At 42.3% G+C, this 23660-nt stretch overlaps 1 protein-coding gene across 1 annotated transcript; it reads left to right on the top strand.

Moving 5' to 3' along the window:
* Nucleotides 1-9954: 9954 nt before the first annotated feature.
* On the top strand, nt 9955-10854 carry LOC135609055 (uncharacterized). The gene has a single exon (XM_065102140.1). The coding sequence runs from the start codon at nt 10088-10090 to the stop codon at nt 10682-10684; it is 597 nt and encodes a 198-aa protein (XP_064958212.1). The 5' UTR covers nt 9955-10087; the 3' UTR covers nt 10685-10854.
* Nucleotides 10855-23660: the final 12806 nt, after the last annotated feature.

The raw sequence follows: 23660 nt of genomic DNA on the forward strand, positions 1-23660 counted from the left end.
TCTTGGAATGGAGTTTATGCACGTGGCGAAGTTGGTGCCGATGCCATTCTTGAACTCCCTATGTATGATGGGAGGCGATGACCCCTGCGTGGTTCCCGTCTCTCGGAGAGGAACTAAGGAGCCCCAACACATTTCGACATTACAACTAAAGAAAGGGGTGCGAAAAGGCGAATTGACATTCGTGGCTGCTATGAAGCTAGAGCCACTCAACGAGGAGGCCATTCAAGAACCTGCTGTGGTGGTGAACGTCCTAAAAGAGTTCAAAGACGTTATGCCACCCAAGTTACCGAAGACTCTTCCACCACGCAGAGGCGTGGATCACAGCATCGAGCTAGAGCCAGGATTGAAGCCTCCAGCGAGACCACCCTACCGCATGCCCCCGCCAGAGTTGGCAGAACTCAGGAAGCAGTTAGGCGAACTGCTAAGCGGTGGTCTCATCCGCAACTCTAAAGCACCTTTCGGAGCTCCAGTTCTCTTCCAGAAGAAACAAGATGGGAGCCTCCGATTATGCGTCGACTACCGAGCCCTCAACAAAGTAACAGTGAAGAACAAGTATCCCATCCCGCTCATTGCGGACTTATTCGACCAATTGGGCAAGGCTAAGTATTTCTCAAAACTTGACCTTCGGTCGGGGTATTGGTAGGTGCGCATTGCTGAAGGCGACAAAGCGAAGACTACCTATGTGACCAGGTATGGAGCGTTTGAGTTCTTGGTGATGCCTTTCGGCTTAACCAATGCTCCGGCCACATTCTGCACTCTCATGAACCAGCTATTCAAGGAGTATTTGGATAAGTTCATGATCGTCTACCTAGACGATATCGTCATCTACAGTTAAACGCTCGAGGAGCACGTCAAGCACCTTCGGACGATTTTCAAGGTTCTCAGGGAGAACACTTTGTTCATGAAAAGGGAGAAATGCTACTTTGCTCAAACTGAGATCCTATTCTTGGGGCATTGAATCGGTGATGGCTCCATTCGGATGGATAAGTCGAAGGTGCAAGCAGTTGCGGAATGGCGAACTCCAAAGAAGGTGCCAGAGTTGAGATCCTTCCTTGGTTTCGTCAACTACTATCGACGCTTCATAGTGGGATATTCGAAGCGGGCAACCCCACTGAGGGAGTTGCTGAAGAAGGAGCAGCCTTGAAAGTGGTCTGACAAATGTGAGATAGCATTCCAAGATCTGAAGGCTGCTGTTCTAGAAGAACCGGTGCTCAAATTTTTGGACTATGGAGAGCCCTTTGAAGTCCATATAGATGCTTCAGACTTCGCTATTAGGGGGGGTACTCATGCAGGAAGGTCATCCGGTGGCCTACGAGAGCCGCAAACTCAACGAGACCGAGCGGCGGTATCCAATGCATGAGAAGGAGATGACAGCAGTGATCCACTGTCTACGAGTTTGGCGACACTACCTCCTCGGGTCGCGATTTGTGCTGAGGATGGATAACATCGCCCTGAGCTATTTCCAAACTCAGAAGAAGTTCTCCCCAAAGCAGGCGCGATGGCAGGACTTCCTGGCTGAATTTGATATGGCAATGGAGTACAAGCCCGGGAAGGCGAATGTCGTGGCCGATGCGCTGAGTTGGAAAGTGGAATGCGTGAATGCCGTACAACTGGAGGGCAGAGGCCAAGCAAGTCAGTTGCACTCCAACTTCCTTTCCCGAATCAGGGATGGACTGTATAGTGATCCCCAGGCAGTTATCCTGATGCAGCTCATCAAAGAAGGCAAGGCACGACGATTTTGGGTCCAAGAGGGACTTGTTTACACAAAAGGGAATAGGGTTTTGTTAGGACCCTTTTTCTAAGCCTTTGAATAATGTTTATTGAGTCTGTTTAGTCCAGTTGTTTATTGAGTCGGTTTGGTTCAGTTAGAGTCAAGTAGAGGTTTATTTAATATTTATTTATTATTAGAGTTCAAGTCCTAATGGACTCTGGGTAGAACTCTATAAATAGGGATCTATGAAAAAACTATTTTTGTCTTATGACAAACCCTAGGAGGCCGATCTCCTCGAAGTGATCAAGGAGGGCCGATCCCCTCGAAGCGATCATTATCATCCCCATTTCTCCCCTTTCTTCCACGATAAGACTTTAGGGTCTTATCATTTGGTATCAGAGCCTACGATAAGACTTTAGGATCTTATCATTTGGTATCAGAGCGACGATAAGACTTTTAAAGTCTTATCATTTGGTATCAGAGCCACGATCCTTGACCCGCCGCAGTCTTGCTTCCCTTCTTCCCCACCACCACTACAAGGCAACTCTTTCTTCACCGTTGTCGCTTCTTCTCCCCGGCTTCTTCTCCCCGGCCAGCAACCTTCGACCACCGCTCGACCTCCTCGCTGCCCCATCTCAATCCAAAAAAAAACAAAACAAAAAAAACAAAAAAAAAAAGAGAGAGAAGAAAAAAAGAAATACGAGAGGAAGAAGAAGCCGCACCCACCCCTGCGTCCCCTGCTTCCGGCCAGCCCACCCGCCGCTGCTGTTCTCCGGCCAGCGCCCACCATCGCCCCGCTTCCCGGCCGGCGACCACCGCCGCCGCTGTTTCCCGGCCAGGAGACGACGCTGCCAGCGTCCATCCCAGCCCTAGTGTCGTTGCCGCCTCCCCTTGGATCGCAGCCGCAGCCGCTCGACCTCCCCTCGTCGGCGATCGTTGGTGACACTGCTTCTAGCCGCGCCACTACTGCTGCCTCCTTCTTCACCGCCGCACCGCTGTTGCCAGCATCGCCAGTGGCTCCGGCTGTGGTGCGATAGAAACAGAGCACCCTGTTTCCCATCTCCAGCATCGCAACTTCCTGGCCACCCACGACGCTCGCTGCCTTTTTCTCCACCGCTGCCGCTGCTTCCCGATCGCTCGATCACAGCCGCTGTAAGGCAACCCTAACCAAGCCCCCCCCGGGTCGCAGCCGCAGCCGCCAGTTGCCGCAGCCCCTCGTTGCAGCGGTTGTAGAAACAGAGCTTCCTCTGTTGCCGCAGCCCCTCGTCGATCGTAGCCGCGCCTCGAGCGCCGTCGCCTTCCAGCCGATCCACCACCGCTGCCAGCCACCGTGAGGTGACCGCCGCTCGCCTCCCAGCCGCCGCTCCCCCTTGGCTCGGGCGAGAACGACCGCTGCCACTCCCCCTTGCTCTGTCCCTTGGTGACCGAAACAGAGCAATCCTCTTGCTGCTGCAAAGCAGTCGCCGGTCCTCTTGCTGCTGCGAACGCCGGTTGCCACCACCGTCGCCGCTGCTGCCCAGCCAGCGACGACGCCGCTTGCCGCCCAGCCTGCCACCGTCGATTCCTATTTTTCACTGCAGCCTCAACCTCGGCGACGCACGTACCGACTCCTCTTCTTAACCTCGACTGCTTCAACGGCACCGTCGCATCTTTAACCGCTCGTGATTCATCGGCATCACCAACGCCTCCTTCCATAGTGCGGTAGAGACAGAGCAACGCTGCCTTCCATCCGCACCATCGCAACCACCACAGCGATAGGCCCTTGGTGATGCTGCCCCTAGCCGCACTACCATCGCTGCCTCCCAGCCCTCAGCAGTAGCGATCCCTCCACGCAGCGACCACAGCAAGCATCATTGCCTCCCATGCAGCGAACACAGCTACATCCCCGTATCCTCGTAGCAACCCTTCATTCCAATAGTGCTACCATCGATTGCATCACAACAACAGCACCGAGTAGGGCAGTGATTAATGCCCTTGACCAACACCAAAAATAAGAGTTGAGATTACAGATTTGCAGTCTTACGAAATGGCCACCGACAACTCAGTGAAAGCACAAATGGAAGCATTGGAAATTAGAATTGAGAACCGGTTACAAGAAGTACTTAATGATTTTAGAAAGGATTTACTGGGGAGCTTTAGTAAATTTCAACAAGGTGGGAGCTCAAGTTCTACGTTGCACAGATATGAAAATACAGAAAAAATGCCCCAAGATTGTGACACAATCTACTCATACATGAAGGTGGATGGACAACTCTAAAAAATTTGTCAGACTTCTACAGTGTTGGAATATCAGAGTAGGTTTGAAAGATTATCAAATCAAGCTAGAGATTGGTTGGAACGATAACTTCTGGATACATTTATTGAAGGTCTTATTCCAGAGATCCGGTGTGAAGTTAAGGCTCATCAACCTCGCACTATGATAGCTGCGATCTCATTCGCACATCTACATGAGAAAAAAATCAACAGAGAAAATCATGGAAATAGAAGTGACAATAACCAGATGATCAGTAAGCCACTAGCCCTATCTATTCCCAACCAAAGCCTTGACACCCGAAGACTAACCCAAGAAGAACTTAAGGAAAGATCAGCAAAGGGTTTGTACTATGATGAAAAGTGGAGTATGGAGCACCAATGTAAACAAGGGCAGCATATGTTGATTGAGCCAATTGGAGAGGAACCAAAAGCAGAAGAGTTGGACTCCGATCATGAAGGTATAAATTCTAATGAAGACGTTGAACCTACCGTACATACAATGCATATATTAGCCGATTACTCTAACCCGCAAACTATGGAAGTTGGCGAAACTCTAGAACATCAGCCTGTTATAGTTTTGATTGATACTGGTAGCACTAATAATTCTATGGATAGTGAGACTGTTGATCGATTGGCTCATCACATTGAAGACTATGACAGATTCAAAGTAAAGATCATTAATGGACGAATTTTCACTTGTGATAGCAAAGGTTCAAAGATAAAATTGATTATACAGGGCCAGAAGTTTCATGCAACAATTACTACACTGAAAGATCGACCTGTTGCTTACACTCTCAAAAAGTGGAGACCATACTTACTTGATCAACAGGTTGTGATGCGTTGCAGATAGTCTATGGCTAAAGTGCTGAAAGAGAAGCTCCCTGAGATTGATGCTGCTCAGCCTTGAGGACAAGGTTGATTTGAAGAGGGAGGAACTGTTAGGACCCTTTTTCTAAGCTTTTGAATAATGTTTATTGAGTCTGTTTAGTCCAGTTGTTTATTGAGTCGGTTTGGTTCTGTTAGAGTCAAGTATAGGTTTATTTAATATTTATTTATTATTAGAGTTTAAGTCCTAATGGACTCTAGGTAGAACTCTATAAATAGGGATGTAACTGCTTCTTTTCAGTAATCTATGAAAAAACTATTTTTGTCTTGTGACAAACCCTAGGAAGCCGATCCCCTCGAAGTGATCAAGGAGGGCCGATCCCCTCGAAGCGATCAAGGAGGTCGATCCCCTCGGAGCGATCATTATCATCCCCATTTCTCCCCTTTCTTCCACGATAAGACTTTAGGGTCTTATCATTTGGTATCAGAGCCTACGATAAGACTTTAGGAACTTATCAGGTTTATGTTCCCCAAGTGGACAATTTAAGGCGTGAACTCTTAAAAGAGTGTCACGATTCCCTTTGGGCTGGACACCCAGGCATTCACAGAACGTTGGCTCTCATGGAGAGGGCCTTCTACTGGCCGAAGATGGGGACTGATGTGGAGGAATATGTTCGAACATGCCTTACTTGGCAACAAGACAAGGTGGAGCAGCGGAAGCCGGTGGGACTTTTGGAGCCGTTGCCCGTACCAGAAAGGCTGTGGGAGAGCATTTCCTTGGATTTCATATCAAGCTTGCCACTTGTAGGGGGGCTCGGATCGATACTCGTGGTGGTCGATCGGTTTTCGAAGTATGCAACTTTCATTGCTGCTCCCCTACACTGTTCAACAGAGGAGGCGGCCAAGTTGATGATGAAGGATGTAGTGAAGTATTGGGGAGTCCCGTACAATATCATTAGCGATCGAGACGCTAGGTTCCTGGGACGATTCTGGACCGAGCTATTCAAATTGTTGGGGTCAAAGTTATACTTCTCTACAAGCCTCCACCCTCAAACGGATGGCCAGACTGAAAGGATAAACTCACTCTTGGAGCAATATCTCCGGCGCTACGTGAGTGCCAATCAACGAGATTGGGTGAAGCTGTTAGACATTGCCCAATTCTCTTACAACTTGCAGCGGAGCTCTGCATCCAACAAGAGCCCCTTCGAGATCATCATAGGACAACAACCATTGACTCCGCACACCATGGCAATTGGGTATACTGGGAGCAGTCCATCAGCCTATCATTTCGCAAAGGAGTGGCATCGAAATGCAGATATTGCGCGGGCTTACTTGGAGAAGGCGGCAAAAAGGATGAAGAAGTAGGCCGACTTGGGAAGGCGACCGCAAGAGTTCAAAGTTGGTGATTTGGTGTTGATAAAGCTCCAACTAACATTACTCCAATTCTTTAGGAACAGAGTCCATAAAGGATTGGTGCGCAAGTATGAAGGACCCTTCCCAATTATCAACAGGGTAGGCAACGTCTCTTACAAGTTGCAGCTGTCGGCATGGTTCAAAATTCACAACGTTCTTCACGCCAGCAACCTAAAAGCCTACCACTCGGATCCGCAAGATGCTTCCCGAAATGTTCCAACTCGGCTACCTCCCATCACAGCCTCCTATGAGAAGCGAGTGGAAACCATTCTGGCGGACCGCAAGATAAAGCTACCCAACGGAGCTGAGCAGATAGAGTACTTAGTGAAGTGGCAAAAGCTTCCCCGAACTAAAGCCAGTTGGGAGCCTGAATACGTCCTATGACATGAAGAAGAAGTCATCAACAACTACCAACAAGCGTCGATGAGGGCGTCGACAGTTTAAGTAGGGGAGAATGTCACGAACGGCCGTCGCGCACCCGCAACAACTTCGTTCAACGAACTGTTCGTCGCTCACACCTACATGTACAGCTGCTTGATAGCATGTTTTCTCTTGGTTTTGGGTCATTTTTGCTTGTAAAAATATAAGTTCGAACAAGCTGCAGCGTTACAAAGTGACCGCTCACCGAACCAAGCAAAACAGCCCCAAAATAGCCCAAAACAACTCCGTTTTCGCGTGCCGCAGGCTGATTTCTGCAATCTGCCTCCGCTCACCAAAACATCAGCTATCTCAGCCCCTTTGAACCCCCCGGGTGGTATAGGGCTGGATGGGGCTTCGGTTATATACCGGGCATTGAACTCTCTTTCGCAAGTTCGCACGTGGCCTTTATGGGAACTTGTTTTCGCGCCCGGGACCAGGTGAGCGGCTGTTTGTGGGCTTGCAGCTGTTCATTCATCCTTCTAAAGCCTTGTTTTCTCCCTCTCCCTCTTTTCTCTTGTGCACGCAAGGTGCTCGCTGAATTGCTTGTAAAGTTTCCCCTTTTCGTGAGACTTCGGGACTTGTCCATTGCTCGTTCTTTCGAACTAACCAACTTTCTCTTTTACAGGCCCTTCGGGACCTGCAAGAGGTTACAAGTGAGGTAATCCTTACAGAGCAATATTGTAAGAGCGAAGCGCGACTTAAGCAACGCAAGCTAAGTTCGTGTCTTTGCCACAAGGGGTGACTCGTGACTTAGGCAACGCAAGCTAAGTTCGCGTCTTTGGCCGCAAGGGTGCCTCACGCCTTAGGCAATTCCAGCTAAGGCCGTGACAGAACGGTAGATTGTGATGATCGTAGCACTTTCAGATCATCATTGGTGCACTTTCGGATACAATGATTGTACGCTTATAGATCACATGAAGGTTTTCTAAATGACATGTAAAGATATACAATTTTGATTTTGATCTATCGGTATTTGATTTTGATTTTAACATTAAATTTTTTTAATAATAATAATATAATTATAATTATAGATTTTATGATTATGCTTCCTTCCCGAGGTCTTTCGAGATTGCAGGTTTGGAATACGTTCTTAAGGATCAACGAGGACAAACTCATAAAAGCTATCAAGTAACGCTCACACAGCCCTGCAAGCTAGTCAAGGCATGCGGATCAAAGCAATTTTTGTAGCATTTGGGCGAGAACCGACTCTCTTCAAACGCTTAGCTTAGTTTTCCGAACAATTTTGATCACTTCCTGAGGAACGTCTCAAACATTTTGTGCCACTGTATTTACATATCTAAAAGGTAAAACATTGTGAAAACAAACAAGACGATTACTTAATGCAATAAAAGAACTTTTTCTGGTATTAAAAGGGAATTCATAAACCCTAACTCTTCTCCTTTTGCTTTTATAGAACATGTGCAAGGAGGAACGACAACGGGATCACGTAAAGGAGCTCAAAATCTTGCTTTCTATTGCTCTTGCGTGCCGAGAGCTCGGCCAAAGACACGGGGTTGGCGGTGCAAAACGTGATGATGAGATCTGGTCAGAGTGAGTTCTCTCACATTATTGTGGTTGGGTCTTAAAGTAGGAAGGAAGAGACGGTATAGGGAGACTTTGTGTCTGCTCTTTCGTCACTTCCGAGTAATGCTTTAGATTTTTGCACTCTTTCTTCTATTGAAAAAAATTATATGTATATATATATATATACATACATACTTTCGTCACTTCTTAAAGTATATATATATATATATATATATATATATATATATATATATGTATGTATATATGTATATATATATGTATATATGTATATATATATATGTATATATGTATATATATATATACATACATATATATATATATATATGATTAATAAATTATAAATTATTATGAAAAAGAAAAAATGTCATGGGATTCTCTATAGCCAATTATTTGTGCAATTGTTAAGCTTGATAATGGATGAAATACTAGATAGCACCAAAAAAAGTTATTATTGTGGTTGTCATTCACACCACAGAAAATAAATATTAAACATATTAACGATCTCATTTATTGGAATGATTAGAAGGCTTGCTAATTCGCATGGAGATGACAATATTTATATAGATATTTTTGGGTAAAATTTCAGAACGAGTAGGTAGAGAATAGCTACGCGAGATAATTCTCGATACAAAAGGAGAAACCTTACATTTTAGCACATAGAAAGTAACTATCGGTCGTCACTTTCAACACATTACATAAAAGTGTTGAGGAGCACATCTTAAGAAGCCCATATGATCCATATGTTTAAATCTTAAAATATGTTAGTAGGGTGAAAGCCTTTAATAATTGAGCTCTCCTTTCGGATACACTTGGATAAGTAACACTTCTTGGTAAGAAAAATATCATCGATCAATTATTATTCGACACATATTCAAATTGAAAAAAAAAAGACAAAAGCTACCTCTCATTGGTTCGTTGGCATGCATATAGGTCCAAAGCAGACAATTATGTATTATTTTTATTCTTATCGCCTATATGAAAAAAGAATTAAATTAAAGTTATTAAAAATGGTTAAAAGTTGTCTCTCAAAGAATATTTCACATAATATATTATTTATTCACAAAAAATATAAAATCTCACTTTTGACACAATTAATGAATTACTTCTTTTTTTACCATTGACAATCGCAGTCATCTGTCTCGGGTTACTAACTTGGACATCGAATGAATCAACTCGAGAAACCTCTCTTGACCTTGATTTTTTTATAAATGACACCTCGAATAACCTACTCGAAAGCTCGACGTTTCCACCTTAGATGACCTCGAACAATCTCATCAGGAGCTCGGTGTTTCTCCCTCAAAGACTCGAACGTGGATGATACTTTTTTGTTTAGCAAAATTTTTAATCTTAGACATTGTGCGTGCGTGTATAAAGTTTTGCCCCTCCTACTGCACACTAAATTCAGCATGAGGGAAGCTAAGTTGTAGATGTTGATGAGTATGGACACCTGAATTCAGCGAGCCCAGCTGCTGGCTCAAAACAAGGGGCTATTAGTTAGATATTAATCTCTCCAATTGCCGACTTTGTAGTGTTCTTGATGTTGCCAACTTGGGTCAAAAGTACCCTCCCCCTACCTAATTTGGCTCTTTGGTATCTCCTCATGCTGTTTACTTTCCACAGCTTTTCCTTTCACTTTCAGCTTTTCTTCGGTGCCCACTCCACCTAGCTCGAGTTATTTTCATTGTTCTTCTTCTTATTTGTTTTGCTTTAGTTTAGGATGTGGCTACCTCTCACTTCCTATAAATACCAATCAACACCCACAAGAGAAGGCCCATGACAGTGCTGCTACCTCACATCATGTATATTTTGGTCATCTCTCTTCTTCATCAGTTGTCCATCTGATGAACTGAACTCCTCGAGTCTTTTCTGCCTCTCATCGTTTGTCCACGTAAACCCAAGAAGCCTTCGACTCATCCTTCCATGCCGAAACACTTCACCTATTCACTTCTTGTCAAGCTTCGTCATCCACCCTCCCCATTCCCTTCCCTGTCGAAGATGAAGAAGGCTGTTTCTTTCCTCAAGCAGATCGGTACTGTTCTTGCAGCACTACTGAAGGCCAAGACCTTGGGCGTCAAGAGCAAAGCCAGGCTCATGTTCTTCGACCTGCTTCGGAACAAGAAACTCCTCATGAGTGCAATCTCCGGCAAGATCCAGGCACTAAAGGGCCAAGTTAAAGGTGGCCATGGTGGCGAGGGCTACGGCAAGGCAATAGTGATGTACGATGCTGCGAGGGAGGAGGTTCCTCCAAGCCCAGGGCTTATGGAGCCACTCGAGTATGTTGAAGAAGAAGACTACTCGGACCTAACGCACTGTCTCTTTGACATAGATGAGGATGACAGTACGTCCTCCGTCGTAGATTTGGTTCCAAGTCCTCGAGACGATGGTTTATATTTCAACATCGAGGACGAGATCGACCATGTCGCTGATGTATTCATCAGGAGGTTCCGCAGGGAGATGAGGTTGCAGATGCAGGACTCACCGAGAAGGTACCAGGAAATGTTCGACACAAGCACTTGAAACAAAACAAAGACATGCCCTCATTTCTTCTATTTTGTTTTCTATTTCCCATACGACAGGGATTGGCGGAAGATATACCATAATATGTATTCTTAGCTTCAGATTTCAGTTGTAATTTGATTCGATTACTTTTAGTTTTATGCTTACAGGCGTTAGCAAATGACAGTATGTTTTCGAAAGCAAAACCCCCTTAAGTCACTCGGTTTTGGTTCCCCCCCCCCCCCCATTCCAAATGGGTTATATAATTAGTGTAATATTAGGACATGAAGTTTATATCCTAAGATATAATTATTATCCGTATAGATAAAAGGTCAAGAGGGGATGTTAGAGACAATTAGGAGCTACCTCTTTCTAGAATAATCTATGAAATATTTAATCTTCTTATGACCAAAGATAAAAGCTCATTTTTAACACAATAAAAAAGAGGATCATTTTTTAACCACTTGCATTCACACTTATCTATATTAGGTTATTAACTTGGATATTAGAGGGACTAGATTGGAAACTTCTTCGACCTCGATCTTCGTATAGGTGGCACCTTAGGAGTTCGACGTTTTTACCTCCGAGGCACATTGAGCAACCTTATGCACTTGGGTTCGGACTATAGCAGGTTGACCATGACGTTAACGATATCTTCCCATAATATTCTGGCATTAGAATGAGGGCTTGATGTTGTAGAAACGCTTGCCCATCGACCCTCTCAATGAATACTTGACCGAAGAGACTTTGCCCCAGGCCTACGGTACTTTCATCCAAGAGGGGTAGTAACCACCCTTTCTACACATGAGTGCATCCATCTTAACGTAGATGCCAATATGATACTGGCATCTATTCATTGACCCTGATCTTTCACCCTTATGAATGGTCTTAAGCCACCTACTTGTCTCCGCTGTAGTGTTTTTAAATCTCACTCAACAAGTGCAGATACTAATAGATATGATATAGGTCAACATTTCACTTTTGCCTTAGTTAGCCTAATAGGCGGTGCCACTAGCTCAACCGCCATCTATACCCATAGAGGTTTCCCAACCTAATGTGGTGCCAACATCTCAAGGACGCCCGAGACTCATCGAATTATTGATCGAGGGGGCACTTTGGTCTCCGACCATAGAATTCAGTGGACTAGATCCCCACTTAGCCCTTTCCAGATCCAAGTTCTTGTTAAGAGACTCGACGAAGAATTCCATATGGATCTAACTATAGTAGATACACTAATGTTTAGAGGAGATACAATAAGAGCTCCAATAGTCAAACGGGAAAGTGCTAGTTGACCCTACCTCGGGTTATCGCCATTTGCTTAGAAAATCTAAGAGAAAATGATTTCAATTAACTTCCATCTCTTGTCCTTGGAGGTATTCAAAGGTAGTACCATTTTGATGAAACATATTATAGTTTTTAGCACCCAAATACATTACGATACTTCAAATGCCATGATGTACCATACTTTTATGACCATGTTAAGAGGCCTAGCATGAGAATAGTATATTTGCCTATAGTCGCTTTCCATTAATTCTTTTATCAGCTTACAAAAGAGTTCAAACTTTACTTCCTTAGGAACGTATGCTCACGGCCTTCGATGGTAACATTCCTCGGACTTAGGCAGGGTGAGGAAGAAATGCTTGTAGACTTCATTATTAGATACACAAATGATATATGAGATATGGTAGATGCCCATCTATCACTCATAATACAAATATTGATAATGGAGCTCAATCTCTCTTATCGCTTTTAGTCATTAGGCAATTGTACCTAAGATATTTCAAAGGATCAATCAATATATTACTATCGAAGCAATGGTCTTGGACAAGTATGAGGAGTTACATAAGAGGCTGAAGCAAAAGCAACCATAATTAACCTCGATCCTGAGGTCACCACGATAAAAGAGAAATAAATAACCTGAGTTACCTCATCCAAGGTCCAAGCTAACCCCTTAAATATGATTAGAACTAAAGTTTTCCTATAGATAAAAGAGGAGGCTCTTAAAAGACCCTTATTAGCGTAAAACAATAATATGCTATTATTAAGCGGAAGAACTTTAATGCCAAAAATATGAAATAAAAGATATGATCTATCTTAATATTACAATACATATCTTTGATGCTATTCAGAAAATCTTTTCTCTGATCCACAAGTGCACCATCGTTGGATCTTAGATCTATCGAAATATCGATATGTAAGGAGAACTAGACTCACCTTCTCCTCTCTTCTTATCCTTCATAGGACTATTATGATCATTAGATTTAGGGATAAAAGAATATAAGAGAAGCTATGTAATCTCTCAATTATATCATATATCCACACATTTGCATACTTATGTATTCGCGTGTCTGCGCATTCAATTATTGTGTATTTCTTATGTCTCTCTAATCTATAAGAGGTCTAGTCTTTTTATAGATGAGAGCAAAGGTTCTAGGATAAGTAATTAGGAGAGTCTCTTCCATCAAGGTTTCCTCAAGGAATCCTACAATAATTGGACTTCCTTTCTATTGGCCATAACCATAATCAGAATTTAATCATATCCATAATATATCTTATATAATTAAATAGGGTCAAATAATCTAACATTCTCCCACTTAGCCCAGTAAGATACAAAAGGTTTCAAAATAAAAAATAAATAAAATAAAATTTATTTTAAAATAATTTTATTTAATTAAATTTTAAATTTTTTTAGAAAAAGCATTTGCACATACATATATATTTTATAAAAAAAAGCTAATAAGTTTAATAAATATAATAATACTATATTAAGTTTGACTAGCAATACGAGTCATAACGGTTGTATGCCATCAATATTATACTTCCTTTTATATACCATAATAATGTTAGCCCTTCTTAATGTAGTCCAAAATAACCCTTATGATTTGTCTTGTCAAGATAATCCTATCATTATATTTAACCATAATATATACATATATAAAAGTGATTAGGATAACAAAAATAAGTAAATTTAAGTATATAAGCAAGAATATCAATTATAATATTTACTCAAATATACATCACTATATCTTTTATGAGTGGTTCACAAACCCAATCATAAGAACATATCTTTTCAAATACTTTAGGTTGTAAGTCTTAAGTGAATGAATCAACAATCAATATAGTGAAACATAAGTTCTTAATTGATATTAATTATTTTTAAACTTTTTTCTCTAATCATCAAATACTTTATACCATAATGTATAGAACTATAATAGTACTTATTATTCTTAGAAAAGAAAACTACTGTAATATATCATAAAATATCTTCAGTGACTTGGCAATTGAGTTTGATCACACCAAGTCTTGAGATAAAATTTCACAATAACAATAAATTATATATATTTTATATACATAAATATAATAATTATTTTAATATACAATAAAGCTTGTAAACATGACGAAAACAAGCATATGTAGTTTAACATAACAAAAGAATACCTCCATGCCTTGGTAATGAAGGGGGGGGGGGGTCAGGTGTTCGACCTTCATGCCTCAACTATGAGAGGGGTTTGGTTTTTCCAACACTATGGCTTGACAATGGTGAAAGGGGAAGGTTGGGTGCTCAACCTCCACACCTTAATACTGAGGGGATGGTCAGGTTTCTCATCCTTAATGGATAAAGTGGCAATGAAAAGGGAAGGTCAGGTTCTTAACCACCCTATCTCGAGCGGATAAGGCTTATTTATGCTCGAGGTACCTACATCTTTTGATCATTTTTTTATCGCTAATTGAGTTAGTAGGATTTCTCCCAAAACTAACATAAATTAAAGTCCTAACTGTGATAGTTAAGGCTAAAATAATTACTCTACTTATAATCTAAGTTGTCATGCACGTCAATGGTTCAACCAAACTCTCGGTGAACTTCCGACGAACTCTCGGCAATCTTCCAGCGAGCTTTTGGCGAACTCCCGATGAACCTTCGACGAGTTTTTGGCGAACTCCTGGTGAACCTCCAATGAGCTTTTAGCGAACTCCCGGCAAACTTATGATGAGCTTTCGGTGAACTCCCAATGAACTTTCGGTGAGCTTTCACTACATTGATAATCCTTCAGTGTATCCCCCGATTCATTCGGCCCGATGCCCGATCATTAACTCCAGCCCAACTTCGATTCTACTTTAATTGTTTTGCCTTTCTCACGATTGTAGTTAGTCCTGTATCACTTCTCTCAACACATGGATTAGATCATTAATTCACCAATTGATTTCATAATCAAAATATGAGATTCAACATGAAGTCCATCCTCCAGCATGTCGACCAATCCTCAGGCCCGACATCTAATCTCTGACATGATGCTCTTCGGCCCAACGTTTAATTCTTCTACTTTAGCAATTTGTCTTTCGATGGTTCAAGTCCATGATCGAAGTTTCAACTGCATCACTTATTTCAAACGTTTATTAGTCCATAAACTCATCAATTAATTTTATCATCAAAATTCGAGATTTAATAATATAATCATATATATCTAATTTATATAAGGTGTCAAACTATTAACACCTTTAGGTGCATATAAATAAAGTCAAGAAACAATTAGATAAAAAAAGTTAAAATTATCATATCTTACCATAAATTTTATGGTATTTTTTATGAATCTGGTCATAATTCTAGTTTTTTTGTTTGATTTTTGAAAAAGTAGAATATATATGTTCAGTATGATTTACCAGATATACTTTAGCAGAATAGGATTGTGGAAAAGTGAAATCATACTCTTATGGATATGATTATAAGCATGATGGGTTATTCTTTTGTACCCAAATCAATGTAATGAGAAGCTTTGATTACAATTGTATATATCTTGCGTAGGGTTTCTAATAAATTAATTTCATTAACTTTTTTTAGTTATGGACTAATAGGAAACTCGACTTAAGATATTTACATATTTGGGATTATCCTGTAAAGATAAGGATCTTTAATTCATATAAAAAGAAATTATATTCAATAACTATTTTTGAATATTTTATTATTTATTCAAAAAGTTCAAAGGGGTATATATCTTATTGCCCTAATCATAGTACGAATCTGGTAATATAAGATTCCTAAAAAATAATGAATTAATGAGAGTAAAAATTTTAAATTTTAATTTTGATAATGAAGAGATATAAGTTAATACTCCTTTATCATTCGAGAGAGATTGTTATTACTTAAACCATTAAATGATTTGATAAAGGCAAACAACAAAATAACAAATAATAAACTCCCACATAATATTGATATCATTGTTAATAATCTTATAGAACAACAACAATCAATAATTTTGATAATTTCTCAAAGGAAAAGAAATCAAATCATTTATGACTAGTATATGATATATCTACAAGAATCATATTATAATATATGAATAAAAAAGATCCCTCGTTATTTTCATAAGTCCTGAAAGGTAGTAATTATGAAAAAGGTGGAATAATACAATAAAAGAAAAGTTAAAATCAATGACTAGAATAGTGTTTGTAAACTCGTTTGAATTGCCCAATAACTTTAAAAGCATTTTAGTTATATAAATATGACACTAAGGACAATATCAAACGATATAACAACCAAGCTTGTGGTTAAAGGTTTTACATATAAAGAATGCATCAACCATAACAAGATATTTTATTTAGTTTTTTAAATAAACTTGTTAAAAATCATCATGATATTAGTGACTTATTATGAGTTTGAGTTACAACATAAAGATATGAATAGAAGTTTTCTAATTAGGGATTTAGATTTATATAGGTTACCCTAAATGATTCATAAATAAAATAAAAATATATAAAATTTGGTATGCAAACTTAAGAAATCCATTTATGACCTAAACAGGCTTCTAGACAATAATATATAAAGTTTCTTAATATCATTACTTCCTTCATATTTAAGAAAAAATACTATTAATCAATATTTATATCTAAAGATCAATGGTAGCAAGTTTATTATATTGGTCTTTTATATGGATAATATTTTGCTTACTAGTAGTAATCTTAGTTTATTATACTAAACTAATAAAATTCTCACTAAGAATTTTAAGATGATATAAATGAGGCATCTTATAAGATATTCAGAGATAAATCTCAATAATTGCTAGGAATGTCTTAGAAAAGATATATTAATTACGTCTTAGAGAGATTTAATATATAATCTTGTTCAGTAAATGATAAAAATAAAAGTTTCAACCAAAATAAATGCTTTTAAAATGAATTGGAGACTACCAAGCTGATTAGTTACATTAGGCAATGATCTACCTACCTCAAGCACTCTTTCCCTTGTGCCTCCCACAATGGTGGATTTATTTTGTGGGAGTCAGGTTTTCCTAACTAATATGCTTTGGGTATATTTTTTTTCTTTATGCTTCTCATTATGATGGGCTTCTTCTCGTGAGATTAGAGTTTTTCAACTCATGGGCCCTAGGCACATTTAGCCTTATATCTTCCATCACGATAGACTTCTTTTTACGTGGGTCAAGTTTTTCTGACCCATGTGTCTTCGACATATTTTTTCTTGTACCTCCCTGTCACGAACGGTCATCGCGCACCCGCAACAACTCTGTTCAACGAATCATTTGTCGCTCTCATCTACATGTACAACTGCTTGGCAGTATGTTTCATCTTGGTTTTGAGTCATTTTGCTTGTAAAAAATGTAAGTTCGAACAAGTTGCAGCGCTACAAAGCGACCACTCACCGAACCGAGCAAAACAACCCCAAAACAGCTATGTTTTCATGTGCCACAGGCTATTTTCTGCAGTCCGCTTTCGCTCATAAAATATCAGCCATCACAGCCCTTTGGAACCATCTGGGTGGCACAAGGTTGGGTGGGGCTTCGGTATAGTGTTGGGCGTTGAACAATCTTTCTCAAGTTCGCACGTTACCTTGATGGGAATTTGTTGTCGCACCTGGTACCCTATGAGCAGCTATTTTTGGACTTGCAGCTATTCGTTCAACCTTCTAAAGTCCTTGTTTTCCCCCTCTCCCTCTTTTCTCTTGTGCACGCAAGGTGCTGGCTGAATTTCTTGTAAAGCTTCCCCTTTTCGCGAGACGTCGGGACTTGTCCGTCGCTTGTTCTTCGAACTAATCAACTTTCTCTTTTTATAGGTCCTTCAGGACCTGCGAGAGGTTGCAAGTGGGCTGATCTTTGCGGATGCAAATCGCATGGGTGAAGCATGACTTAGGTAATGCAAGCTAAGTTTGCGTCTTTGCTGCAAGGGTGCCTCGCGACTTAGGCAACGCAAGCTAAGTTCGCGTCTATGCCGCAAGGGTGCCTCATGCCTTAGGCAATTCCAACTAAGGCCGTGACATTGTGGTATCAGAGCGGGCAAGCACTTCGAGTGAGCAGTGAAGGAACTTCGTAACTTCGCCATGGCAAAGCATCATGGCGAATCAAGCAATACGGGGCAAGCCGAACCCTTGCCCTAAGCAGCTGCAGTGGGCTGCATGTGCACACTCGCTCTCATGCTGTTGGAGCCGCTCAAGAGGAGTGCGATAGCGAACATGATGAGTGAGAAGTTGGCTACTCTCCACGAGCGGAGGAGGCGTAATCTGGAGTGTCAACCAGGAAAAAGAGTCACAAAGAGAGACTCACAACGACGGAAACCCGCTTGGATGTAATTGAATCGAGCTTGGAGGAACTCTACTATGGCCAATAAAGGCTTGTTGGGGTAGAGAGCTTGCAAGAAGAAGTAGAGTCCACGATCGACAATGTTGAGGCCCTAGTCGACTGATTGTCAGATGACACCAAAGACTCCCTACAACACTTGCAAGAAGTTGTGATGGAACTCACTTCGAGGCTAATCATACTCACAAGAGCGCTAAATGCAAGAGGAAGCAATACACACGTTGCGCTGTCACAAAACTTGAGGGCACCTGAGTCTCATGGTTATGGAGGGACCAGAGATGCCAAAGAGCTCGAGAATTTTCTATTCGACATGGAACAATACTTCCGAGCTACGAGGCCTGATTTTGAAGAAATCAAAATTTCTATAGCGACCATGTATCTGAACGGAGATGCAAAACTTTGGTAGCGAACCCATTGGGAGGAGATCCAATAAGGTCGGTGTTGAGTTAACACATAGGAGGACTTGAAGCGAGAGTTGAGAACTCAGTTCCTACCGGAGAACACCGAGTTCATCCCAAGAAGGAAATTGAGACAACTCCGCCAAAATGCTTCCATCTGAGACTACGTGAAGCAATTTTCTATGCTAATACTAGATATCCAGGACATATTTGAGAAGGATAAGCTGTTCAGCTTCCTCGATGGTTTGAAGCCATGGGTGCAACAAGAACTACATCGAAGGAATGTCGCCGATTTGATCGGGGCAATTGCTGCTGCAGAAAGGCTCACCGACTTTATTTCCTCTGAAGACTTGGGAAGAAAGAAATAATCATCAAGCAATCGCCCTCCAAAATATCCCCGAGGGAAGGAGCTCGGGGGCAAACAAAAGAAGAAGAGTTCCCACAAAGGGCCAAACTCAAAAGGCAAGGCCCCGAAACCTAGCGGATGCTTCGTGTGCGGAGGGCTGCACATGGTGAGGGAGTGCCCAAAAAAATAAGCACTCAATACTTTAACAGCTTCCATCCACCCCCCACCCCCCCCGCCCCCCGCGATCGGATAAGGGCAAAGCTGTTGCTCTTAGTTCGAGCAGTTCTGAATCCAATAACGACAACGAGGAGTCACAAGGACCCCAGATGGGAGCAATGCATTTGTTGAACGCCATGCGGGGTCAAGTGGGGAAGAACACAAAGACAAAGCTACAAAAAGCAGGAAGTGATGAGCTGATGTACGTAGACATCAAACTAAATGGCCAAACGACCTGTGCAATGGTGGACACGGGTGCTACCCATAACTTCATTACCGATCGAGAAGCAAAGCGACTTGGGTTGATCTTGGAGAAGAGCCCAAAGTCAGAGAAAGGTGGTGAACTCGAAGGACAGGTGAATCTCCGGGTTGGCGAAGGGAGTTCCCATCAAAATCGGAACATGGAGCGGGAACACCAACATGATGGCAGTGCCACTGGATGACTTCCAAGTGATTCTTAGAATGGAGTTCATACACGCAGCGAAGTTGGTGCCAATGCCGTTCCTAAACTCCCTATGTATGATGGGAGGTGACGACCCCTACGTGGTTCCCGTCTCTCGGAGAGGAACCAAGGAACCCCAACATATATCGACATTGCAACTGAAAAAAGGGGTGCGAAAAGGTGAATTAACATTCGTGGCTGCTATGAAGCTAGAGCCACTCGACGAGAAAGCTATTCAAGAACCTGCTGTGGTGGTGAACGTCCTGAAATAGTTTAATGATGTTATGTCACTCGAGTTGCCGAAGACTCTTCCACCGCACAGAGGCGTGGATCACAACATCGAGCTGGAGCCAGGAGTGAAGTCTCTAGCGAGACCACCCTACCGCATGCCCCCACCAGAGTTGGCAGAACTCAAGAACTAGTTAGGTGAATTACTAAGTAGTGGTCTCATCCGCAGCTCTAAAGCACCATTCGGAGCTTCATTTCTCTTCCAGAAGAAACAAGATGGGAGCCTCCGACTATGCATCGATTACCGAGTCCTCAACAAAGTGATAGTGAAGAATAAGTATCCCATCCCGCTCATCGTGGACTTGTTTGACCAGTTGGGCAAAGCCAAGTATTTTTCAAAACTCGACCTTAGGTCGGGGTATTGGCAGGTGCGCATTGCTGAAGGCGATGAAGCGAAGACTACCTATGTGACCAGGTATGGAGCGTTTGAGTTCTTGGTGATGCCTTTCGGCTACCAATGCTCCAGCCACGTTCTGCACTCTCATAAATCAGCTATTCAAGGAGTATTTAGATAAGTTTTTGATCGTCTACTTGGACAATATCGTCATCTACAGTCAAACGTTCAAGGAGTATGTCAAGCACCTTCGGACAATTTTCAAGGTTCTCAGGGAGAACACTTTGTTCATGAAAAGGGAGAAATGCTACTTTGCCCAAACAGAGATCTTATTCTTGGGGCATCGAATCAGTAATGGCTCCATTCGGATGAACAAATCAAAAGTGCAAGCGGTTGCGGAATGGCGAACTCCAAAGAAGGTGCCAGAGTTGAGATCCTTCCTTTGTTTCATCAACTACTATTGACGCTTCATAGCAGGGTATTCGAAGCGTGCAACTCCATTGACGGAGTTGCTGAAGAAGGAGCAGCCTTGGAAGTGGTCTGACAAATGTGAAATAACATTCCAAGATCTGAAGGCTACTGTTTTGGAAGAACCGATGCTCAAATTACCAGACTATGGAGAGCCTTTTAAAGTCGATACAAATACTTTAGACTTCGCTATTGGGGGAGTACTCATATAGGAGGGTCATCTGGTAGCCTACGAGAGCCGCAAGCTCAATGAGACCGAGCGACGGTATCCAGTGCATGAGAAGGAGATGACAGTGGTGATCCATTGGCTACAAGTTTACCAACACTACCTTCTCGGATCGCAATTTGTGCTAAGGATAGACAACATCGCTCTGAGCTATTTCCAAAGTAGAAGAAACTTTTCCTAAAGCAAGCACGATGGCAGGACTTTCTGGTTGAATTTGATATGAAAATGGAGTATAAGCCTGGAAAGGCAAATGTCATGGCCGATTCATTGAGTCGGAAAGTGGAGCACGTGAATGCCGTACAATTGAAGGGCAAAGGCCAAGCAAGTCAGTTGCACTCCAACTTCCTTTCTAGGATCAAGGATGGACTGTATAGTGATCCCCAAACAGTTACCCTGATGCAGCTCATCAAAGAAGGCAAGGCATGATGATTTTAGGTCCAGAAGGGACTCGTTTACACAAAAGAAAATATAGTTTATGTTCCTCGAGTGGACAATTTGAGGAATGAACTCTTGAGAGAGTGTCACGATTCTCTTTGGGTTGGACACCGAAGTATTCACCGAACGTTGGCTCTCGTGGAGAGGGCCTTTTACTAGCTAAAGATGGGGACTGATGTGGAGGAATATGTTCGAACATGCCTCACTTGCCAACAAGACAAGGCGGAGCAGCGGAAGCCAGTGGGACTTTTGGAGCTGTTGCCCATACTAGAAAGGCCGTGGGAGAGCATTTTCCTGGACTTTATATCAAGCTTGCCACTAGTAGGGAGATTCGAATCAATACTCGTGGTAGTCGATCGATTTTCAAAGTATGCAACTTTCATTGCTGCTCCCCTACACTATTCAGCAGAGGAGATAGCCAAACTGATGATGAAGGATGTGGTGAAGTATTGGGGAGTCCCGCACAATATCATCAGTGATCGAGATGCTCGGTTCGTGGGATGATTCTGGACCGAGCTATTTAAATTGTTGGGATCCAAGTTATACTTCTCTACAAGCCTCCACCCCTAAACAAATGGCCAAACTGAGAGGATAAACTCGCTCCTGGAGCAATATCTTCGGCACTACGTGAGTGCCAACTAACGAGATTGGGTGAAGTTGTTGAACATTGCCTAATTCTCCTACAACTTGTAGTGGAGCTCTACGTCCAACAAGAGCCCCTTCGAGATTATTACAGGACAACAACCATCAACTCCTCACACCATGGCAATCGGGTATACTGGGAGTAGTCCATCAGCCTATCACTTTGCAAAGGAGTGGCATTGAAATATAGATATTGCGTAGGCTTACTTGGAGAAGGTGGCAAAAATGATGAAGAAGTGGGTAGACTTGGGAAGGCGACTGCAAAGTTCAAGGTCGACGATTTGGTATTGGTAAAGCTCCAACCAGCATCACTCTAATTCTTTAGGAACAAAGTCCACAAAGGATTAGTGCGTAAGTATGAAGAGTCCTTCCCAATTATCAGTAGGGTAGGCAACGTCTCCTACAAGTTGCAGCTGCTGGTGTGGTTCAAAATTCACAACGTTCTTCATGCTAGCAACCTAAATGCCTACCACTCAGATCCACAAGATGCTTCCTGAAGTGTTCCAACTTGGCTACCCCCCACCAGAGTCTCCTATGAGAAGAGAGTTGAAACCATTTTAGCAGACTGCAAGATAAAGCTACCCAATAGAGTTGAGCAGACTGAGTGCTTGGTGAAGTGATGAAAGCTTCCCTGAACTGAAGCTAGTTGGGAGCCCGAAGACACCCTGTGACATGAAGAAACAATTATTAACAACTACCAATAAGCATCAATGAGGGCTTCGACAATTTAAGTGGGGGAGAATGTCACGAACAGTCATCACGCACCTGTAACAAATCCGTTCAACGAACCGTTCGTCATTCTCATCTACATGTACAGCTGCTTGGCAGCATGTTTCGCCTTGGTTTTGAGTCATTTTTCTTGTAAAAATGGAAGTTCGAACAAGTTGTAGTGCTACAAAGCGATCGCTCACCAAACCGAGCAAAATAACCCCAAAACAGCCCAAAACAGCTCCGTTTTCGTATGCCATGGGCTGTTTTCTATAGTTTGCTTCCACTCACAAAATGTCAGTCATCTCAGCCCCTTGGAATCACTTGGGTGGCACAAGGCTGGATGGGGCTTCGGTATAGTGTCAAGCATTGAACAATCTTTCACAAGTTTGCACATTACCTTGACGGAAACTTGTTGTCGTGCCCGGCACCCGATGAGCAGTTGTTTATAGACTTTGTAGATGTTCGTTCAACCTTCTAAAGTCCTTGTTTTTCCCCTCTCCCTCTTTTCTCTTATGCATGCAAGGTGCTGGCTGAATTGCTTGTAAAGCTTCCCCTTTTCGCGAGACGTCGGGACTTGTTCGTCGCTCGTTTTTCAAACTAATCAACTTTCTCTTTTTATAGGTCCTTCGGGACCTGCGAGAGGTTGCAAGTGGGCTGATCTTTGCGGACACAAATCGCAAGGGTGAAGCGTGACTTAGGCAACGCAAGCTAAGTTCACGTCTTTGCCGCAAGGGTGCTGTTAAATCTCGGATTTTGATGATGAAGTCAATTGTCATTTGTTTATCTAATATATGTTAAGATAAGTGTGCAGGATTAACTACGATGGCAGTAAGACATGCAGTAGGTGTTGAGTCGGAGTCAAGACCAAGATCACATTGGGAGTTCAAGAGTTCGTTAGAAGTCCGGAC

Source organism: Musa acuminata, chromosome BXJ2-4 (assembly GCF_036884655.1).
Source record: "Musa acuminata AAA Group cultivar baxijiao chromosome BXJ2-4, Cavendish_Baxijiao_AAA, whole genome shotgun sequence".
Lineage (NCBI taxonomy): Eukaryota > Viridiplantae > Streptophyta > Magnoliopsida > Zingiberales > Musaceae > Musa > Musa acuminata.

Excerpts from the sequence above, each read along its gene's own strand:
- LOC135609055 (XM_065102140.1), top strand. The coding sequence starts at position 10,088 with ATGCCGAAACACTTCACCTATTCACTTCTTGTCAAGCTTCGTCATCCA.